General features: G+C 41.1%; 1 protein-coding gene across 1 annotated transcript in view; it reads right to left on the reverse strand.

The window, feature by feature from the left end:
* The window catches only part of LOC310744577 (interleukin-6 receptor subunit beta-like), a 63,450-nt gene extending 41,669 nt beyond the window's left edge, over window positions 1–21,781 (reverse strand). Inside the window, exon 1 of the mRNA XM_083576102.1 lies at window positions 21,514–21,781. Within this exon, the coding sequence (XP_083432228.1) occupies window positions 21,514–21,562 (49 nt within the window). The 5' untranslated portion in view covers window positions 21,563–21,781. The remainder of the gene's footprint in view (window positions 1–21,513) is intronic.
* Window positions 21,782–24,364: the final 2,583 nt, after the last annotated feature.

Consider the following 24,364-nt stretch of genomic DNA (forward strand, 5'->3'; position numbering starts at 1 on the left):
CATTGCAAGTGGGGAGAATGTTGGTGTTTTGGGTTTGCCACAGAAATTTGGGTGGCCACTGTGAGAACAGGATACTGGACTAGATGGGTCATTGGCATGGCCCAGCAGGCTCTTCTTATGTTTTCCTGACCATGGGTTATGCTTGTTTCTCATCCCTGCCTTACATAAAGACCTCTGTGAGATGCAGTGGAAAGATAATCAGACAAAGACAGTGTTTGTTTCCAAAAAACCCCTTTGATTCTTGGAACATCACGTTCATTCATGAGGTTTTCATAGATACTTTGATAAACCATGGGGGTGGGGGAAATTAACCAAATAGATTTGATCTTAATGATTGCATCTCTAGACGAAGAAGAAATGTGTTGCCATAATTTCCTCCCTCCTATCATGTTGAGATAAAATGCTGCCCTTCTTTCAAGATGTCATCATTTTGAACAAAGGATATTTCTGCCCTTTGATGCTGGCATTGATTTAGAATTACTTATTCAAAGCTGTTGTGAAAGAAAAAAAACCATGGCAACATTACTAGACACAAAATAATTTTGGAGAAGCAGTGTAAAGTGTTAAAACTTGAAATGAAAAAAAGTGTTTACTGCTTGGGCTTTAGTTAATATCTGAGGGCTTTAGTTAATTTCCAACTGGGGGTGGGGGCAGAATTAGCCCACACATTTTACAGACAGAGTGTGGATTTTGTTTTAATTACTTGAGCTGAAACAGCAAAGGCTGCATCAGAAGCAATAATTCCTTGAATCCTTCCGTCAGTAGCCAAACCAATGTAATAGACACTTCGAAGATGCATTTGATATCTTAAGAGGAAGGAGAAAAGTGGCGGGGTTTTTTTTTGTGGGGGGAGGCAGGGAGTAGTGGAATCTGAGACTTTTGCAGACAGGTTTGATTCCAAATGCATTTGAGCAGTCTCTCATCTGCTCATCTGAAAACCTTTGGGGATGGTTGGTGTGTGAGCACATGGTGTACTTGAGGCTGCCAAGCCAAGATTGTATCCTCTGTTCTCACTGTCTCCAGTAATCCTTCCTGATCACTAAAGCTATCAAAATGCTCTTTGGCTGAAACAATTTTATTATCAATGCCACGCAGGGGATCCAGATGGAAGCACAAAAGGTTCCTTCACTGTACCCAGGAGGGGGTGAACTTGTCAATTATTTCTATCAGATCCATTTTTCAAATCTAAAGTTCTGTTCTCCATATTTCCAAATCAGTTTGCATATTTTTATTTTTTAAGTCCTCATGAAAATCCATCAACATTTCTCCTAATAGATTTTTTTGCATGCAGTTTTCTCTAATATAACACATTTTCTATGAATTTTCAGTAATATATGCATTTCTAGATACACATTACCTCATACATACATTTTGGTACATACTATTTGGTGGCGGGGGCAGTTTGAGCTGAAAATTCCTCTGAAAAGTGATTTGATCTCAGAATTCTGAAGATCTGTCCTGCGGCATTTAACTAATTTAAAACGAAATATAAGATGCCAATGGCCTCTTTCTTCCTCCATTTTAATTTTTTTGTCTTAATTAATTTGTGAAGAAGCTAAACCAGGCATCCCCAACCTGCGGCCCTCCAGATGTTTTGGCCTACAGCTCCCACGATCCCTAGCTAACAGGACCAGTGGTCAGGGATGATGGGAACTATAGTCCAAAACATCTGGAGGGCAGAAGGTTGGGGATGCCTGAGCTAAACCATCACCAGGCACGCAGCGGGGCAGCTGCATAGTGGAGAAGGGAGCTAGAATTCCCCATGGGGGAGAGTCTCTTGAGCATAATAATCAGGGCTCAGGCTGCTGTCTGCACAGTGGCAGCTCAGCTTAAGAAAGAAAGCTGAAAAAAATAAAGGACAGAAAAACTCCCAGCAGCTTGCATTTTATTTTAAACTAATGTTAAGAAACCCACCATGGAACACTTTTTAGAATTCCATATGCCCTAAAATTTCCATATGCCCTAAAATTTGATGGCACCATGCAACTTAGGTTTAATTTATTTCCTCCTCTACTGTGGCCCTGAAGAAAATTGCTCTTCTGAGGCTTGTGCTTGCTGTTTTGGTGGTGGTGGTTGTGGAGAAGGATATCAGCAGATCCTCTTGGGACCAGTGGAGGATTTCCCCACAAAGCGAACTTAAGGTTTGGAGGACGAGGAAATACAGTATGCTCAGGGCTGCAGCAGGGGAGGAAAGAGTTAATCCCCCATTCCTGCTCTAATCGAATTATTTTAAGTGATTTTAATATTATGGGCTGTATCCAATTAAGTTTTGCTTGGAATGGACCCATTGAAAAGAATGGACCTAAGTTAGTAATGGTCATTATAAATAGGATTAATTCTGGATACAACCCTGTATTTTTATACTGCTGTGACCCACCTGGTGGCAAAGAAATCCTATGAATGAATAATAAATTAATAATCCCATAATTTATCCCCCTCTCCAGTTGATGCTGTTTGCAGCTTACAGAATGCAAATGAATGCAAATAAAATGCATGGCAAATGTAAATAAAAATTTAAAATTAACACATGTCTTTTGGCTGGACAAAACTAACCCGCACTGAACCAGTGAGGCAAATTCTGTTTTATATTTAAAATGCTTACACACACTTATTTCTTTATAATTATTTTATTAATATAGTAGCCGTTTCAGCATAATTTCATTTAATTGGCATTTATATACCACTCTTCATACAAGATTACACAGCAGTTCGCAAGTAAAATATAAAATAAAGAACCACAACAGAAAACAGTATAATACATTTTAAAAAACCCTACACTATCTTGCAGGCCCACCAAGTGTCCCTATTTTCTAGGACAGTCCCGGATTTACAGAAGCCATCCCAGTTCCTGATTTTATCTTGGAATGTCCTGCTTTTCCTTAGGATGTCCCTATTTTCATTGCAGAAATGTTGGAGGGTATGGAGTTATGTGACCCCCGAGCCATCTGAGGGCAAACCTATATAGATAAGTTTTTTTAAAAAAATGTTCAGAGTTTTATTATGTTTTTATATATGTTAGAAGCCATCCAGAATGCCTGGGCAACCCTGTCAGATGGGCAGGGTATAAATAATAAAATCATCATCATCATCATGGAAAAGGATGTTGCTTTTTTCATCAAAGAAATGTTGGAGGGTATGATCTTGTAACTTCAAAGCAGCGGCAAAACAATAGGTGCTGAAGGGATTGGGGTGCGTCTGAGGACAGACAGTTCAGCCACTCCTCAAAGTCCAGTTAAAGAACAACATCTGAAGGACTCAAAAAGGTGGGTGTAGAGGTGTGTCTTCAATAAACAGTAAACTTGATGTCTGAGGTAGGGAATTCCACAAGGACACCAAACTGGAAAGGCTGTTGTCTGAGTTTCGGCCTCCCTAAGTGCTGCCCAGTGGTGGTACCATGAGAAAGCCCCCACCCACAGAAAAAAATATATATCTCAGTGTCCAAGCTGAAGATGGCAAAGCTGTATTTGGGCCAAAGCCATTTAAACATGCTTGGAATCAGTGGTGGAACTTCACGCTCCGGCACCAGGGGGGTGGAGAGCAGGCGGGGGCAGGGCTGGTGCACGTCCTGGGGGTGGGGCACGCCTCCCACAGGGGCATGACATGCCGCCTGCAGGGGTGGGGTGCCCAGTGTTGGCAGGGGGGGCAGCCACAATGGCAAGCCACCGGGATCACCCTCCCAGGGGCGGTGTGCTCCCCCCACACTCCTCTTCCTTTGCCCGTGCTTGGAATCATACTTTTTGTGTGTGTACACACACACACACACACACACACACACACACACACACACACACTACAATGCCTTTCCTGCCTTAAAAAGGATCAGCAATGGTTTCTTCTGTTGCAAAGGGCAATACCTCCCTTGACTGCTCTTGCCACAGATAAGATGAAAGGGGCAAGTGGCATATTCTATTGAAATTCCCAACTAGTCAAGAAAAAGGAGGTTTTTGCTGGCAAATCTCATTATGTGCTCTCCACTCCCCACCTCCACCCCCTCTTCGCAGCAAAATATTCAACAGGGCAGATTTTTACATAAATAATGTGCTGAATTTATTAGATACATTTCAGGGGGCCGCAGGGGAGATCCCATTTGGAGTCACAATTTAAATACCAAGATGCTGGGATCTCTGCAGCATCACACACGCTTGTCTTTGGAAGAGCATTACCCTCTGGGGTTGTGCTGTGGGGCCTGCTCATATATTGTGCCTAGTTTCTTGCTGCTGAAAGAAAAATTGTAGGTTCTACCAAAGAAAATAATTTCTCTACAAAATGTACCCCTGAAGAAATTAATCTGTTTTGCTACAGGTTTCCCCCCGCAGAAATATTTAATCAGTGAGCTCCCCCCTCCCACCCCCGCTTTTTTAATAAAGAAGGTATTTTGTATTCAAGCCCTCAGGAAGTTAAACAAAACACCTTTTCCAGCAGCAATACAAAATTGTGCATGCTCAAAAGCCTTCATTTTTATTTGAAGTGACACATCTCATTTTAAGAGTAGTTGGCATTGGGTATGTTATCAACTAAATGCCTGCATGTTGTTGGGATAGAATCTGATTCCTTTGGTCTGATTTTGCTGCCATGTATAGACAAATGTTTGGGATTCTGGGTGTTTCTTATCCAAGGCTTATGTGGCATAAGAAGGCTGTGAGATTTTACATGCAATGCTTCCCTGGTATTTGGATTTTGTTTGCATATGGAACTGTGACTGTGGAGGTAAGTATCTCTCCTTTGCACGCAGTTGCTTGGGTGGCCCCATAACCACATATGAAGACTACAAGTTAATGCCAGGAGAGAAGACTGTTCTCTAGTCATGATCAGCTATGGTAGAATACCATGCCTGTTGCATCTCCAAGTGGCCTGCATTCTGTCCAATTTCGTTTTTGTACTTATGGCTGTGTTCGAATGGACATTAATGAACAGTACCAGGTGCTTTCATAGGGGATTATTTGAAAGGTTTACCTTGTCTCCTTATTGTTTGTGAATTCTTCTTAGCTCTGGCTCCAATGGCTCAGCCAGCAGAGTGTGGGTGGAAAGTAGGGCTGGCTTTAAAGCTGCACATGGCTGGGTTAGGATTGGGCAAATCCATCAGTTTTGATTTCTCTCATGTTATTATTTTCCCATTTCCAAATCATGAACATTTTTAATGCAACTTTACCAAAATACACATTTTTGCAACACAGTTCTCCCTAATATAATGCATTTTTCTGTCATTTTCACCAATATATAGTTAACCCTAATATATTCATTTTTGACCACATTATATGGGTGGAGAACAGCAATGTTTTTCTCCAATATTATCTTGGGTCCTCTGTGCAGCCAGGCAGTCCCTCTCGCTCAACACGCCTGGCAAATTTGCCACTGCTAACCACTTAATGCCCTTCTTTTTCATATACATTAAAACCCTTCACTTTAGTAGAATTGTTTTCACTGTCAAAAGTCAAGACACAATTATCAGTAAATGGTCTATTCCTTTACAACGCACGCTATGAGATACTGCATTTTGTTGTCTGTCTGTGATTCATCCCTCTCCCTGACAGGGCTAGGCAAGCATCAGAAGGATGTTTTTTCAAGACATACTTGGCAGATCTGCCTTCCATCACCTTAACCACATCCCCTAACCATGGACATCATTTGAATTTAATTACATCTGGGATTTGATTGGGATTTAAGTACATTTGCCATGCTAATTCTCCATTCTTATTTCTTATTAATAAAATTCAGTTAAGCCTTTTTTCATTCATTGCCTCCATGTATATAATTCTTAGTATGTGTGATTAAGCCCTCCATTTTATTTTTAGTAAGAAGTTTAACCTGAAGCTCTACAGAGGATGTTTGTGACATTATTTCCACAGCATTCTTATATATTATAAACATTTTATCCACCTTTCCTCAGTATTCTTGCCAAATGTAGTTGACCCACAGGTGACAGACTGCAATATGTGTGTTATAAGCCACAGAATCCGGACCTTCGCTCCAAGTACTTCATGGAAGTTGCGCACGTATTTGTTTGTGTTGAAGGGCTCTGGAATCTCTCACCCAGCTTATATTCACAAGGTGTGTGAAAGCTGGTGTACTTAAACTTGGTGCTGGATGTGTGTTAAAAATGAAGAGAAGGTCACCAAGATGAGGCTCACAGTCAGGATGCTGCTAGGGTAAGGTTACCAGATTTTTTTCAATGAATCCAGGGACACTTTTCAACTTCAATGGATTTTGTATGGGAACTGATTTCTAAATCCGGGGACTGTCCCTGGGAAACAGGGACGTCTGGTAACCTTATGCTAGGGCTTCCCAGTGTAAAAGCCCACTCTGCCAAACTGGGCGGGCAGAAATGCAAGACAATTTCAATTTCATTGTTCTTTTCAATTTCATTGTTCTTTCAATTTCATTGTTCTGCATGGGACAATGACAATAAAGATATTGTATCATATCGTACCCCTTTAGTTTCCCACAATATCCTGAACAACACTATTTTGAGGCGTAGGGGCAGTGCTTTTTTCTGGGGGGGACGCAGGGGGACACATACCCCTAAACATTTTGTGAATCTTTGTACTTTTGTTCATTTACTATATTTTTCCCGATTTGAACTATAAATTGGTGATTTTCTTGAGTCAAAATGAGAGTACCCCTAAACATTTTTTAAAGAAAAAAAGCAACGGGTAAGGGTATTGTGAGAAATCAAGATGGCTGACTGCCACTGCCATTAAAGTCCTGGGGGTCCACTATAACATGGAAAGGGGCCAAATGGAAGCCCCTCTTAGCTGCAGCCTGCCTTTGATAGTTGAGAGCTGTTCTTTGACCTCTTAGCTGCATCAGGAAAACAGAACTGACCATTCATTGCAAGTATTCATTACTTTAGTCTGCAAAAGATATTCCTAGAAGCGGAAGCATTTATCTTCAGCGGAGTGAGCTCTGCTTCCCCTGCTTTTCCTTTTGTACTGAACCACATGCAGCCACCAGATCAAAAGCCATCGAGCATTTTTCTGTGAGCTCCACTGTCCAGTTTGCCCTGGGTTTATTATTTTTTTAAGTGTACGTATGGACACCTGCTTAAACATTTTGTCCAGTGCTTTATCAAAGTTTTGACCTTTGTTTTTAGATACTTTGGAAATGGCTTGGACAAGGGGAGAAAGTTGCTTTAAGAACTACACAAGAGTTAGTTAATCACTATGCCCAACTCTGTTCTGAAAAGGTCCTTTTCAGAGTAGCACATGTTGGGCCTCTGCCAGAGGGTGGGGGGTGGGAGGGAAAGGCAGTATGCGTGTCACAACTGTGGTGAGCTTCCATAGAAGATTCACTGCTGAAATTATGGAGATCTAGATGGTACCCTTAAAAGACCCAGGTCAGGACTAGCCAACATGATGCCCTCCAAATACTGTTGGACTACAACTTCCATCAGCCCCAGCCAGCATGGTCAATGGCAACAACTGTAGGCACCATTTCGGCTTCCTCAATCTAGGGGTTCCTTTGCCCATGCAGACATATTCAAGAAGGGCGTTAATTCACTCAAACAACTTGGCTATGTTAGAAGCGTGTGTGCTGTGTCAAAATCATACTTGTAATCTTGTTCCCTTCACACCTAAGATACCTTCATCATATCTCCTAAAGTACCACCACTTGCATATAACCTCTCTATATTGTGCAATTTGTGAGTTGACTTCTTGGTCATTTCACCCATTTTAAATAAAAAGTTCCCCATGTGGTTCAGCACAGCGCTGGTTCCATTTCTGAAGGCATTCAGTCTTTATAAGCCTGTCTTTATATTATTTTTGAAATCTTGAATTGTCTGTTTTCTCTCTGGATCTCTTTGCCATTTTCGAATGATCATCCTGTAATTGTCACAGGACAACCATATAGGATCCCAGATCTGCTTTCTGCAAAGAAACTGTTATGTGCTGCAGGTACAAGGATCTCACGGAGGATATTGTATATGGAAATCTTTATGCACTTATGTCCTCCTTAGGCCCCTAAGGTTTCAGAGTGCTAGGAAGCTGAGAAGGACAATAAAAGAACTAGTGATACTCTCCAGGGCAATAGTGGTAAAATACATTTATCCTCAGGTTAAATATGGTTCCTTTGATTGTGCATATTGCTGTCAGCCTTTGGCTTCAGGCAAAATACCACAATCTCGGGGATGATTTTTGCCCCCTGGCTATCTCCCATTTCTCTCATCTATGACAAAGGAACGCCTAGATTTTATGGTATTTTTGATGTCGGTTGTTCCTCAGAATTACAGATTTTTATTTCCCCACTTGTGGTCATGATGGTTAAGCTAATTATACGTTGACTTCATGCAAATAAGGTCTGCAATCCACACTTACTGTTAATCTTTCATACTGAAAGTAGTCGCTGGGATTTCTTTGTTGTGCTACATTAGAATAATGTTGGGTGCGGTGGATTTACCGGGATCTATTTCATGGAAGTTGCACTGCTAAGCTGAACATTAAAGTGTGTTTTGTAGTTTCCTTGGCACTTTGCATTTTTATTAAACATTTACCCAGAGGAGTAGCTTCAAATAATTGATTGTCCTAGGTCAGACGTAAACAGTGCGAACCAATGTGGTGAAAAGGAAGCTTATAGAATGAGCAAATTTGCCCTCTACAGAGGCCTCTCATTCCCTGGATCCTTTGAGTTTTATCCATAATGTGTTGGCAGGCAGGGGAAGTGGGGGCTTCGTCTGTTTATCTCTGGTCAATGGATCAGATTAGATTCCATGCAAAGATGTTCAGTTATAGTATTTCTTGGGGTGTATGGAGTGTTAGAGGAGGGGCAGTATCTCTGGTGGGGAGCATGTTGTGCTCCTTCTGGTATAGTTCATCCACCTTTGGTACCCACCGTGCACTTAGCTCTCACCTATGGCTCCTGATTGATTGATTAGTCGTTTAGTCGTGTCCGACTCTTTGTGACCCCATGGACCAGAGCACGCCAGGCACTCCTGTCTTCCACTGCCTATGGCTCCTAGAAGCTGTCATTATGCAACAGTGGTCACACTGTAGGAAACAGCTTCAGCTGGTGGCCAATGGGTCTCCCTTGGTGAGTCAGGGACTTGTCTATCCCCTGCATGCGAAGCCTGGTTCCAGCATATTGAGTGGAAGAGACCAATAGCAGGTCCAACAGTCGAGAAGGTGGTTTCTGCACATGCTGTTGAAGTAAATGAGGGGGCTGATGGGGGTTGTCAACCTGGGGACATAGCCCATCTACGAGAAGAAAAACTTTGATCCTGCTGCTTTGCGGCTATACTCATTTGCGAGAAAGGCTTCGGGAGTAAACCCTGAGGAACAATCAATACTTGCAGGACATATTCTGGAGTAGAAAAGGCTTAAGGAGTAAACCCTACACAAAGCCACAGTGGAGTCCCTAAGTCCACTCAGCTCTATCAAGAAACTCTGCATCTTGTCCTGTAGCTCAAAGTGTGGCTAGGCAGGCCTCAAGTTTGTTTTACCTTCTCTTCCAGTAAGGCAACAATTTGCACTTGCTCCAAGTATACTTTTATCTGCCAGGAAGACAAACATGGCACAGGTGTTGCAGGTCACTGAAGCAGCTCCCTCACATTCCATGTATCTTGGTCCTATGTACACTGTAAGGCAGCACTCCAGGCCTCCCGCTCAAAGACAACTCACAATGCTGGCTCCCAAAATGAAATTTGGGCAACATAGACATGCAGAAGCTATGCAAAGCTGGCCCTGATCACAACATCATGTTCTACCACTGTGCTCCAACTCACTGTTTTCTCCTATAACAACAACTATATTGTTAAGGAGCTATTCAGGTTTTATATTATAGGTATTGTTCAGCTGCAGCCATTGTCTTGCTATTCCTCTTTCCTGTTCTTATTTCAAATTTATAACCTGTCTTTCCTCCCCTAAGGAAGTTCCCAAACAGCACTATAATATGTTGCAGGCAGCAGTTAAAATCAATATGTCTCTCTGTGTGTAAACACCAGGGATAGCTGTTGGGATCTACTTTATTAACTAGAACTCTCGAGATCCACCAACCGAAGCCAGGTGCAAAATAGTGGCTTGGCTGCTGAGAATTATGGAACAGGGTGCCTGTGATCACATTCTGAACCCAAGAATTTGTGATCAGAATCAGAACCAGGCTCAGAATTTATTTTACAAAAACATTTTTAAAAATCCCCCCTTTCTTTTTCAAGAACCAAATTTAGGAGCATGGTGTGGGAGGGGAGCTTTTTAGCTGTTGATTTTTAATAAGACAGTTGGGAGTCACAAACCCTTGCCAAACTACTGTAAACTCCCTAGAGATCTATCAGTCCTCCTGATCACCACTATAGGGACAAATCAGCATGTGTGGTGGGAGTGTCCAAAAATAGAAAAGTTATGGGAAAATGTAGTTACAGAAATATATTTTATTACAAGGCAGACAGTCCCCATGACCCCAGGACTGGCTTTACTTGTATAGTCACAATATGTTGTGTTATGAGTTCTTTGTTTCTAATTTACATCTATTAACTGCTGCAAGACCAACTATTTCCAGAACATGGAAATCATTACAATTATTAACTATGGACCAATGATATAATACAATTTGGCAAACAGCATTATTGGAGAAACTGGCACAAAAATTAAACTTAGCAAGAGGCCAAAAGAAACACAACAATTTTTATGCAGTCTGGTGTGACTTTATTGATTACACAAATAATGAGGCATATGGTAGAGCAGTACCCATAGTTTAAAATACAGTCTGGCACAAAGTACATATTTTCTTTTTTTCCTATCTCCTCCTCCCTATAAATTCTAATCATTATTGATACAAAATATATTTTATTAATGGCTACCAATCTCAGCATTTCACGTTACTATACATTATTTCATATCTCTAATAACTGTAATAATTTTGGTTATATACACTTTGGCACAACTTTGTTAATATATTCAGAAACATTTATCTGAGTGTTTGCTGTTTTAGTTTTAATTTTATGTAATTGTTGCATGCCGTATGCTCTAAGGTAGAGAAAGAACAGATATCTATGTAGCTATGTTAAACAGTTTAAAGATGAAAATGGGGGGGGGGGCGCAAACCTACATAACAAAAGAAAAGGAAAAAGGAAAATACTATTGATCTACCCTTTGCCTGCCCCTGGTACATACACATTTGTATATTCATATAGCTGTGCAGCTCATCAGCTAGAAAACCTGTAAATTTTATCTGTTGTCAAAAGCTAAAAATCTGGCTAAATAACTATTCCCAAATATGGTTACTTCATGACACATGAAGTTCTTATTATGCCTTAGCACACTCCAATTCTACCCTGCAATTGCTACCTTTCCACAAGATATCTTGCCATTTGAAACTGAACATTTTTTACTCAGCTCGCAGGTTCCTTTCATTAATTATTTTAGAGAGAGAGAGAGAGAAAACCATAGTACAGTGCCTAAAGGACATTGATTAGTCTATATATTGTTTTGCTTTTTTATATATACCTAAGAGCTGCTGGCGGCATCTGCAAAACATAGCTAGTTCTGTCCAACTTGCCTCCACTCTTGGGCATGCTACAGTAATTAACTCTAATCCTAGCAAATAAAAATTAATCAAAGTAGTGCTATCCTTGATGTCGTGAGCGTGCTAAACCTATCCCAACAATAGAATAAAAGGTGCTCTCTATATTGCCATAGAAAGTTAACAAGAAATTCATTTGAAACAGGAATTTCCTACTGGTGAGGATGCTCTCATTATAATTTTCTAATTAAATCAGGTTTTTATAAAGGTTAACCGTGACATTTTAAATAGCTTGAGCCCACATTGATATTTCGAGGGCATCCTTTAGCTCAGCCACTTCTGATTGAGAAGGATGTTCTTCCAATTAAGGGATCTCTTGTTGAGAGCTTCTAGTAAATGGCATCAATTTCAGAGTGGTGTGGCCTGGAATATAGTAGCACTGTATTTCACTGCTACCGAATCATGGCAGGAAATAATTTGAAACCCCTCTTTAAAAAAAATTAATTTAAAAACAATCTTAATCCTACTATGAAATGAACGTTTATTCAAGGGATCTCAGAGTTTAAGATCATGCAGAGTGAGTCCATGCTGTGGATGGAGGTGCCAAATCTCTGCAGTGGAATAAGCTGAAAGTGAACTTGATGTATTTGGGAAGCATATATAAGCAGACCAGTTCCTATTCTCTGTATTTGTCAAAATAGCTAGTCAACGCACTATGCGCTTGCATTGTAGATCAGTTTATATTACTGTGTAAATCTTAATTTCTTCCTTTTCAGAAAGTTACTGTTATTACAATGACAGAAATATTTAGAGAAAGAAAAATAGCACCACTTTGGAAAATGAAACTACTCTGTCTGCAATCCTATACTCAGTTGCCTGGGAAACACAATGGGAATTTACTTTGGGGTATACATATGTAAGACTGCGCCATAAATGCAGTAGCTAAAATTGCCACATTTTCAAGGACTGCTGATTGTGGTAGGTAGAGATACACACACACACACACACACACACACACACACACACCCCTACACCTACCACAGTTTCCATTTGTTTACCTTGTGCCCAGGACTGGCTACAGTGACTCTGTTTAAGTATAAGTGCATTTCAAATATGCAAATATATAGACTAAGTCCAGGCTCATCAGATGATATAGCAGCAGACTGAGGACTGACCAAGTGGCAATTCTAAAGGTAATTCAGAGTAGAGGTGGCGGGAATGAAAAAACAAAACAAATGGAGGGAGGTCAAATGATATACATGTGTGTGCATTCTGAAGATAGTTTTATTCTACATTCAATAAATAGTTAGGAATAAACCAGGCAGTCCCTGGTAATATCATGGAGATGAGTTCCGGGAGATGGAGGATAACTGGGAGAGAGAAGCAGAGGTGGGAACGGCCCTCCCCTCCAATGTCTATGCTATAATTTGCAGGCAGCTCCTGCTGGACTCAAGATTGCAAGCAGCACACACTACCTTCTTAGTAGTTGTTTTTTTATTAACAACACTCTTGCTCACCTGGAGATGCAAGCTACCCACCTGCCACCTGCAAGGAACCAGGCAAACCTAGAGACTTCAGGTCAGAACTGGAAGTCTGGCAACTCTAATCTTGTCAGAGCAGTTGCACATTTTAGCAAGTTGCTTATGGAAGATAGTAAGATAATGTGTAGATCATAACAACTAATACCATATGTGGAGGTTGCTTCATTGTGAAAAACAGATCAGATTTTGGGCAGTTAGTGTGCAGAGCACCTACCTATACAATAAAAAAGAACCCTCTCACATCAACAGTTATGCAATATACATTCGTATTTTGAAAGGGTACCTGCCAAGCCTCCTCCTGGATGGAACAGTTTTTATTCTTGCATATAAAGTACTAAAACAGAAATAATGAGTAGAAGAACAAGTTCAGGGACATCATACATGTGCTTTCAATTTATTCCAGATTGCCTGAATCATCTTGATCAGATGGCAAGCTATTAATAGGTAATTAGGGTGATGGCTTGTTGCACAGCATAGGAGGGCAACACTTGCACAGTGCGCTGGGAGGGCATAGCACATGCCTCTTCAAATAATGGCTGTCAAAGGAATACACTGGTAACAAGACCACAGCATCAGTTCTTTTTCCATCCGACTGGTGTCTTCAAACTAACTGTAGCAAAACTTTGGGCACAACAATCCTTTGCTCTTATCTTCTTTTGAAGATTAACAGTGGGATCTGGTGTGTGCATTTATTAAAGTTTTCATTCAGTCTATGGATGAAGCTTTGGCTTAATATTGGCTGAGTAGGAGGTGCTTTTCTGGTGAAAGCAATGGTTCTCAAACTTTTGAACATTGCTGTTATTTTATATATTAATTTGCAAAACTGACTGTATTGCCAACATGAAGAAACATATCATGGTGATGAACAGCATAAAATCAATAAGACAATTGCAACTCTCTCTCCTTCTCTCTGTATATATGATTGTGTATGGAGCACATTGCACACAGTTTGTTTGTATCCTTAGAGTATGGCGCATAATGCACATAGTTTGCTGGTGTCTTGCCGATTCCTGACAGCAATTTGCTCTGCCAAAGGCTAGATACAGACGGAAGCAATTTGAGCATCTGCACCAACCCACCCCTCCAAGGCTTCATCCCCTTCCATGAGAACTGCCTCTACTTCTTCACTCGGCTCCCCAGCTGGTGTGTTACTGCACCATTGTACCAGTGAGACATTTAGTTTCATTGGATTCAAGCTCCATCAGCCCTAGTGGCTCCCTGGTCACCAATATCAGAGTCAGGAAAACAGTTTAACTCCCTAGCTGGAGACTCTGCAGCCCCTGACTTGGTGTCTTGGTCACTGCTGGATTTTGGGTTCATAACACCTGATATACCGTATATAAGAATCCAAGCCCCCTTTGAGAGGCCCAGTGACTGAAGTCTATTTGAAGCCCCCCTTCCTTCTCACAGCACCCTGTATCAATGTATTATTTTTCTCACTTGGAAAAGAATTTTGATGTGGTGCTTCCATATGTGAGGCTAGGGACTGGTGTCTCCTTAAAAACAAAGGCCCAGGGTTATCTAACTTTTCTTTAGAGGTGACAGTGGTTTCAGCACCAAACTTTACCTGGTTCTGAGAGAAACTGCATGTTCATCTCAGGGTCCTCTTTTCTGTGGAACTTCCATTGGGGGCCACTCCAGAATTTGTTAAACTAAGGGTTAAAGGATTTCAGGAAGTAGGGCTGGGAGACCATTACCAGGGACCTTGAAGAGTCACTGCTAGTGATCCGATTATGGATCCCTGAATGAGATGGATCAATAGTGTGAGTCAATGTGCAGCAGTTCCTTTTTTTTCTTACTCAGCCTACCAGACTGCTATGTTTAAAGTACAAAGTTGCAATGACCCACAGTTCACATAAGTATTTTAAATTATTGACATTTATAACAACGACCTTTGGTTTATGCTGCCTGTTTTAGTGGAGTGGATGGTGAAAGCAGTTCTGAAGAAGTGACACATCAGCTTAGCTCTATTAAGGCCAGCAGACTTTTCCATGGAATTGGAAATATGTAAACTCAGCAAAGCTGTAGAGTCCAGTAAGTCACCACACCCTTCTGTACTAAATTTTGCTCTCTCAATTTTTGCAGGATGTTTTAAAGCTTGTTAAAGCAATGCAGATAAAATGAAGCTATAGTAGAAATGGACTGGCCATCCTCTTCTAAAGTGAGGGAGGAGCGATCCAGTATTAGAAATAGAGGGCAGAAACCATTCATATAAAAAACTGCAGCCAGCCCTTTTAAAAAGTGTTCTTGTCCAGGATTCCAGCTAGCATGGAACAGAGCTGTTCATGCTCCTTGGAGGAAGGGGAAAAGGCAGTTGTGGGTGGGCTGGTGGTGCTCATCTGACTTCCTGATAGCTGAGTCACTGCTGCTCACCAGGAATGGGAGGGCTGAAGTGGCAAGGAGGTCAGCAAGGTGCAAATATACCAGCAGGAATGTTGGCTTGACTCCTGCAGTGCATTTGCACTGCACTGACCTCCCCATTGCCTCATCCCTCTCCCTCCTGGTGAGCAGCAGATTCCCACCCCCATACTCAGTTTTAGCAAGGGTTTCAATGGAAAACCCTTCCTAAACCTGAAAGGGTTCCCGTTGCCCATCATCTGACCCTGATGTGTGGTTTTCCTACAGCAAAGGAAGTTCACTGGATGAGGGCCAAGAAGCTGAGATGGAATCCTGACAAGTTGGTAGCCTTGTGGGTGGGCAGTCCAGGAATTGGATAATTTGCCTGCTCTAGATGGGAATGTACCACCCCCTGAAGGAACATATACATAGTATGGGAGTGCTCCTCAATCTAAAATTGTCACTGAAGGTCCAGGTGGCAGGAGTGCCTTTTACCAGCTGCAGCCTTTCTGGGATAGGGGTAGATTGGGCACAGTGACTCGTGTTGGTAGCCTCAAGACTGAATCACTGTAATGCTGTCTATGTGGGGTTGCACCTATGGTTGGTCAGAGACAACATCTTGTGCAGAATGCAATGGCTAGGTTGCTGAGTGGAGCTATCAGCTGTGAGGATATCACACTATTTCTAAGCTACACTGGCTACCGATTTGCTACTGGGCCAAGTTTAAGATTTTGTTCATTACTTGTAAAGCTCTAAACCAGTGATGGTTCCCCACCAGTACCTGAGCCTATTTAGCACACCTTCAAAAGAGCTCATTATCAGTGCTCATCGACTGATTGGCACTCAAGAGTGAAATCTTTGAAATCATCATCTGGTGTCATAATGACATTAAGTGATTGGCAGCCCCACCCACTCGCCAAAGTTTTCCAAACATGGGAAGTAGCAGTTCCACTATATTTTGCACTACTCAGAATCCGTCTTATGCCGCCCATATATAGAGTCTCTGTAAATTGTCAATTACGTTTCTGCAGGCAGGGAGAATTGGAGAATATTGTTCATCACGTACCATGTTGCTTCTTGTACAATTCTCCTAGGTATAGCTCTCTCAAAGGAATTATTCACAGAAGGTCCTTATTGAATAGTAGGGAGAAAAATTATTTGCTTGTGGATGGAGATAATCACTGCATACAAGGTTTCTAGGTTTGCCTTAGCAGCCCAACGGATTGGACAAAATGTCATTTTACAAGATGAGGTCCTTCCAAAGTGCTGGGGACCTGCTATACTAAAATGCATCTCGGTACCATTAGTATTTCTGTACTTTTTTGTGATGGTGACCAATATTTTTATCCAATAAATTTAACTGGTTATGTCATCCACTCACTGTTCCTTATTTTAGAACAATTTCAGAATTTGATGACCCAGGGAAGCAGAGGCCGTTAATATATGCTCTAGTTTAAAGAGGACTCTTTTTGAAGGAATTTATTTGAAGCCAAGGGTTTGTTTGTTTGTTTTTTTGCCTAGTCCAAGAAAAATTTAAAAACACAAGCCCTAAGAGGGGGCTTGAAGTTGTTCATCAACAGTTAGCACCTGGACAGCAGACAGAGCAGATACACAGGTTTGGCATTTCCTGCTATGCTGAGATGGATTATATTTTGCTTTAAAGTATAACAATTTATATATTCCCTTTGGCGACCTTTAAGTGACCACACTTTCTCTCTCTCTCTCTCTCTTAAGAGCGGTAGACTCATAATCTGGGGAACCAGGTTCGCGTCTCCACTCCTCCACATGCAGCTGCTGAGTGACCTTGGGCTAGTCACACTTCTCTGAAGTCTCTCAGCCCCACTCACCTCACTGAGTGTTTGTTGTGAGGGAGGAAGGGAAAGGAGATTGCTAGCCGCTTTGAGACTCCTTTGGGTAGTGATAAAGCGGGATATCAAATCCAAACTCTTCTCTCTCTCTCTCATACACACAGTGTTTCAAAACTCCCCCCCCCAATAGCTGTTTAGACCCCATAATTTGGTATGGCTATAGAAAGGTTGGGATTTTTTAGATGCTGTTTAAGCTGCATGTTAGAAGGAACATTTTGATACCTATAGTTGCATTAAAATTGTATTTTAGAGGAAAGAAGGGCACAGAATTGCTTTGCCAGAGAAAAAAATGAGAGAGATAGAGACAGAGAGGGGAAGTATGCCCAAAGAGTCTGAAGGAGCCAAAGAAAGAAGAAATTGCTGCTGGAAACTGTGACCTGCTTGTTAGCTGGCTCCGAAGGCACTGGAGCCTGCAGCTGTCTCTGTTCTGGTGCTATCGGAATATCTCCTGTAGCTGACAACATTGCTACAGATGACTTCCATGGATAAGGCGAGATAAATGAGACGCACTAAAAGGCCTGAAGAAAATTGAATAAAATCATAGGCAGTATGTTCTAATAAAGGATTTCAGTGAAGCCTGTTTACTGCAAAAGATATAATGAATCTGTTAGGACAAGAATAAGACTACAATGTATGGCAGCATCTGAATATTATTTATATTTCTTTTCCCTTATACTTAATGAAATGATGAAGCAGCGAGCGACACCATGCATGTCAGTAGGGTGTCATATTTTAGTGGGAACTAATGGCAATTTATTAGTGGTTAATGCACTTTGTCAGTTTTGGATAAGATCAAGGTCATATATTCCCATTTATATTGCCAACTTTCTGAGTGCCTCTACCATGTTATTCCCCCACCTGCTGCCCCCATAGAAGTAGGTCCTATTGATTTTAAATGGGAAAGTAAGGGCCAGTTCTACATGCGGAATCAACCAGTTGCAAACCCTTCTGTAGACTCTACTGATTACTTTCAAATATATCTCTATGTAAGAAAGTTCATGTTCATACAAACAATCATGTCAGATTCAGCCTGGTCTTCTCGACATAAAATTTTAAATGCACAAGAATCCCCCAGACTCCATCCAAATTCTAACATATAACCTCCATCCTTGCTACAGCTCAGGAAAAACTTCGCAGGTGAATTCTCCTGTGGTAGACCATGTATATTCTTGTGGTTTCATAATATGAGATGATTGTTTAATGTTTCTGTTTTGGTTTTGATATATTTTATAAGGCTAGTTGCCTGGTGAAAAGTGGGGTAAGCAAAATTGTAAGTAGTTTTTTGGGAGGGGCAGTCTCTGGGCTGCCTTGGCAACTGTTGCCAAGGGAATTGCAATGATGGGATAGTGACAGTCGGGGCAGTTTGGCCTGGGTGGGAGGAAGGCAGAGAAGAAAGTACAGTCATACCTCGGGTTAAAGCATACCTTCAGGTTGAGCATTTTCAGATTATGCTCTGCGGCGACCCAGAAGTAATGGACTGCGTTACTTCTGGGTTTCGCCACTCACGCATGCACAGACGTGCAAAATGGTGTCACGCGCATGTGCATAAGCGGCGAAATGCGACCTGCGCAATCACATGTTACGTTCTAATCAGGATGCGAACAGGGCTCCGGAATGGATCCCGTTCGCATCCAGAGGTACCACTGTATGGTGGTCTATTGAGAAAGAAAAAAAAGCACTGTGGGAAATTTGTGAAGTATATCTGGTATGGGGAGGCCGCAATCAAATTCTGGGAGTGGCTGTGGCGGATAGAGACTGAACAAAACAGGGGTGGGAGATCCAGCAGCCTGCAACATGTGAGATGCACTGTATAACAACACCCAAGCCACACCATAGCATCATCAGGTACTCTGAGGTAGAGTTGGTTCATCCAACTAGAAAGAATGCAGCCTTGCAAATATGCTGGGGGGAGGGAATCCTTCCCTCATTTATAATAACGTGTTCGTCTACGCTTCCAGTCTCCCTTTACAGAGTGCAGACTTGGAGCGCAGCCTCACACCAGCCACACTGGTCCCAACTGGGCCTAAGCTAGTAGGCTTTGTTTCAGTTTCAGCTTCAACTGTTTATCTGTTTAGAGTGTAAGCGATTTGGAAATAGGATGGTTTCTTGTGCTTGCTGTTAAACACTATATTGAATTTGTTTTATATACAATGCTAGAGCTAAATTATAAGAATCTCCCAAATTATATACTAGCTTCCAAAACATGCCATTATGCTGTTATTTCTATTTTGCCCTTCATAGGGTATGTCATATCTTTCTTGAATATCATGGACATAGGACTGGGATTTTTCCTGTAGTGGGTAGGTTGCCAAATCTGATTTTATGATACTTTCCATGCTAGTTCATCTACGTCTTTCTTAACGTGTTTCCATTCTTGAGGGGGATGATTAATTCTTGTTTATCTTTGTCATCCAATTTCTCTGTGTCCTCACTGAAGATGTCAATCATAGTGGCTTCCCAGTGCTGAAAGATCCCTGCATTCTGGGAGGTTCTACAACTAGATTAGTATATTTTTTGAGTGCTTGTTTAAGTACTGAATGCAGAAAATTCGTCAAGATTTGAGCCATTTCCATGTGAATCTCTATGAAAACATATTTATGCAGTCTGAGCTGCATTTACAACAGCTGAACACCCCCGGAATTCTCTTCTGGATGCAACTCCTGGTAATATTTATATATTTTTCAAAAAAATATAAACTGCACCTTGATTCAAAATTGATTTTAGAATGGTACCCATAAAACATTTAAAATTTACAACACAATAGTGAAACATAAAGCAGTAAACAGCACTATAATGAATGGAGATATAGAAATTATTTGGCCCCTTTCCACCCTGGTCTGTGTGAGCTATACCACATCACTCTGTCCCAGCCCTTTTTAAGAATTGCTCCATAAGGCAAAAAAGAAGCCTGATACTTTTTTTCTAGTAGTAGTCATGAGGGCATTATCATTCCACTCCCCTCCCCCACCCAAAAATAATGGTGGAGTGAGATCTGAAAACTCAGATGGCATACTCTATTACAATATACATTTAAAGTGTAATTCATGCTACTGAGGTCACATGTTATTGCTGCTCCTAGTTATCACCAAACTAACTTAAAATGGTAACTGAACTTGCAGGGTGGAATGCATATCAGAAGCTGCTCTTTGGCTGCTGATTCTACCATCTATTTTGAATGGGGAAGTTTTGTAGAGTGGTACCTCGATTTTTGAGCTTTATCCGTTCCAAAAGACCGTTCGAGTTCTAAAACGTTCAAAAACCGAAAACTCAACAGCCGACAGCTAGGCCTCAGGATCTTGCACTCAGTGGAAGCCGCGTGTCATGTTCGACTTCCGAGGCATGTTCGAAAACCAAAACATTTTCAGTGGTATCTTGGTTTATGAACTTAATCCGTTCTGGAAGTCCGTTCTTAAACCAAAGCATTCTTAAACCAAGGTGTGCTTTACCAAAACAGCGGGGGACTCAATTTACAAATGGAACACACTCAACAGGAAGTGAAACATGTTCTTATTCCAAGGCAAAGTTCACAAACCAAAACACCTACTTCTGGTTTGCAGCATTCTTAATCCAAGTTGTTCATAAACTAAGCTGTTCTTAAACCAAGGTACCACTGTACTTCCAGGTTTGTGGCATTCGTAAACCAAAATGTTTGTCAATGGAGACGTTCGAAAACCGAGGTACCACTGTATTGTATTCTGCTATCCTTTTTTGACTTATTTATTTTATTTATTCATTTTTATTTGTTTATTAAATTTGTATACTGTATTTTATCCAAAGATCACAGGGCAGTTCGCAACATAAAAATGCAAAAATTCTATTCTGCTTTTCCTTCCAAAGTCAGCCAGAGCAGCAGCATTATGGTTTGTATCAACTTTTCTAATTACTTTTTTAATATTATAGTTAGTATTGATTTAACCAGTTTGGTGAAACACAGTGAGGTTTGAGCCTTTCAGGGAGTTACTTCATGAAGATTTCAGAGCAATGTGCTACCGATCACTGAGATCCAATTCCCTAAAGGCCTTACTGAAGTAAATCCATCCAGGTAACTTGAATATATTAGATTGCAACTAACCTGCTATTTCTGCCAATAGTTCTTGGAAATACCACTTCTCAGTGAGATCACCTTCCCTTCCTTTCAATTTTCTGTCTTTCTCCCCCCACCCTTTCTTTTGCTTACCTTACGACTCCCTCCCCTTCCTCAGTCCTTGTTCCTTTTCACCTCTTCCATTTGTACGTGAAAGCAATTGTGTCTGTCCTTCAGCTGCGAAATTCATTCTAAAAGAGACAAGACTGCAGCTCAAGCGTGCAGCGACCCTTACCTTGGCCTCTGTGGTTGCTCAGGAATGCTTTCCCATAATATAACGGCATTTTCTCATCTTCTGTTTGAGGAGCTATGCAAATACTGCAGCTGTGCCAGCAGCCAGATCAATCACAGATTAATCATGGATAGGCCACTTTGACCTCCAGCAGAATTTATCTGAATATGTAAACACACAACACAGCCGTTACTAATATGATGCTAAATCAAGTTTCAGTCACTCATCATCATTTGTAAAATGTTTCTTGAGAGTCAGATGAGCAATTCCTTTCTTCATTAAAAAAAATAAATCAGAAGTGAACGTGAAATTGAGGAGACGCTGAAGCAGGAAGTCCAATTAAGTGACAGTTCCTCTTTCAGGAGAAATTTGTGATGGGACATGGGAGGAGCTGCAATTTCCCCTCCTTGGTAGGTGAGTTGACCATTTATCAGAGGCCCACCAGCTTCCCTGTCTAGGAAATATATTACACACTGCCCTTTTCAAGTTATCCTGGACGTGTGGAAATAGGATCATGATGACTATAGGAATAAAAAGTAATATAGAGACCCTGTGCTTATGTATTGCATTTATATCCCACCTTTCTTCCAAAAAATTCAAGACAATGTACATAGTCCCTGTCGCATTTTATTCTTACACCGCCCTATGAGCTAGGTTAGCCTAACAGCTAGTGATTGGCTCACAGCCACCTTGTGAGTTTATTCATGAGAGGAAATCTGGGTTCTAGTCTCTCACTCTAAGCATCACACCATATTGGCTACCACACTTTATGTATAACCATCTCTATGCAGGGTTGACTTAGGGCATTTAGGCAGCAAGCCTAATCTCACTTACCTGGCAGTAGTAAGCCCCACTGAATTCAGCAGGACTTACTTTTACATTGACGTGGTTAGAATGGCAGCCTTTGTCGTCCAAGCAGCTGCATTTAAGGATGTCAATTTTGGTTTCTGTAAGTTTCTCATTTTCCCAATCTTAAGTTCAGTTCTCCACATTTCAACATCAGGTTGCAAATTCTTTCTTAAAAGTCCTCATGAAAATTCTTCACCAATTTATTGCTAATTTCTCCTAAGATACAGTTTTGCAAGTAATTTTCCTTAATATAATGCATTTTTGTATATTATTTTCACTAATATAGTGCATTTTCATGAATATAACACATATACCCTAGTATATGCATTTTTGGACACAAGACTAGAGAACTGCATTGCAAAATTCAAAGAAGTGCAAATTTCAAAGGATTGCTGCTTTTCTGCTCCCATATTATGTGGAAAGTACAAATTGGGGAAGTTTGTCTTTAAATGTGATGTGTATTGATTTTCTCTCTCATCCCTGGCTGAATTGTATGGGGCACCTCCAGACTGTCAATATTTTGCAGGAGGGATTCAAATGCTGATATATTTAGGATTAAAGTATTCTGTTGCATTAGTGCAACAAATACAGTGGTACCTCGGGTTACATACGCTTTAGGTTACATACGCTTCAGGTTACATACGCTTCAGGTTACATACGCTTCAGGTTACAGACTCCACTAACCCAGAAATACTAACTCAGGTTAAGAACTTTGCTTCAGGATGAGAACAGAAATTGTGCTCCGGTGGTGCGGCAGCAGCAGGAGGCCCCATTAGCCAAAGTGGTGCTTCAGGTTAAGAACAATTTCAGGTTAAGAACGGACCTCCGGAATGAATTAAGTACTTAACCCGAGGTACCACTGTACACACTTTTTTTGCAGTTAGGAAAGTGATGTGGAAAGGCCCTGAAAAATGTGGAATGATGAAGATTAATGGATAAGTTGTATAAAGATTATAAGTTGTATAAACATTCCACAAGCTTCTTGTCATGTAACCTTCCCACAAACACATCTGAACAAACGCATCCTAAAGACCAGATTTGCTCAAACCTCTGTGTAAGCTTTGTGCATACAAATCAGGATGAATGTTCAATAAATATGTTGTCTGAAAGAGCCTGAGATCTGACAGGTGCTCCCTAGGATTGTTCGGAATGTCTTTGAAGATGCTGGCACACAATTTTTCACTCCTGCTGTCCCAGGAGACCACTTGGATTGCTTCTATGGTTGGGTCAGCTCTAGCCACATGGTATGTTTACAGAAATAAAAGCCTTGATGCCAAAGGGTAGTGAATAATGGAATTCTTAATCTTATCCCCATTTTCTCAATCTGGTTTCCCCCAAGCAGATGAAGCCTTTTGGGAGATTTATTTTGAATAAATTTGCATTTTAAGTTTGGGACAAAGGCTTATGATACATTGTTTGTCTTATTTGCTGGCATAGACACGGATTTATTCTGCTCATGGTATGATGTGCTGTCATTCTGACATGTTCCAGCCTCCCAACAGGTAAACAGCCCATCAAGTCAGAGGACTAGAGAAAAATAATTCAAAGACTAGTGTTGCAGTTTCTTGCATCTGCTTCAGAAACCAGTCAATTATACCTTTACTCTGTAGTTCACGTTTCATCCCTCCCCCCAAGGGAGACTGGATGTTTGGGCATTTCCATCCCCCCCTCTCTTTGGCAAAACATAATTTGCTGGGGCTTGCAGCCATGAACTCTGATAGTAACCTATGTAATAAAGAGTCCATTGTACTTAGAGCTGAGTCAGGTTATCATCAACAGTGTGTCTCAATTGATACGTAGCCCTTGATGAAGATGGAGCAGTCTGCTCTGTACTGTTATTAGTGCCACTAGTAACGTGGCTGATAGGTCTACATCTCTCCTCAGCATTTACAAGGGAAACAGAGTGCTATGCCCTTCACTTGTGACTGTGAGGACGATGAAACTTGAAATGGCATTTAGAATACAGCCATGAAGGGTTAGATGTCTGTACTAAGAAATTAATTTG

This window comes from Podarcis filfolensis, assembly GCF_964270895.1.
Source record: "Podarcis filfolensis genome assembly, chromosome: 11".
In the NCBI taxonomy this organism is placed as follows: Eukaryota; Metazoa; Chordata; class Lepidosauria; order Squamata; family Lacertidae; genus Podarcis; species Podarcis filfolensis.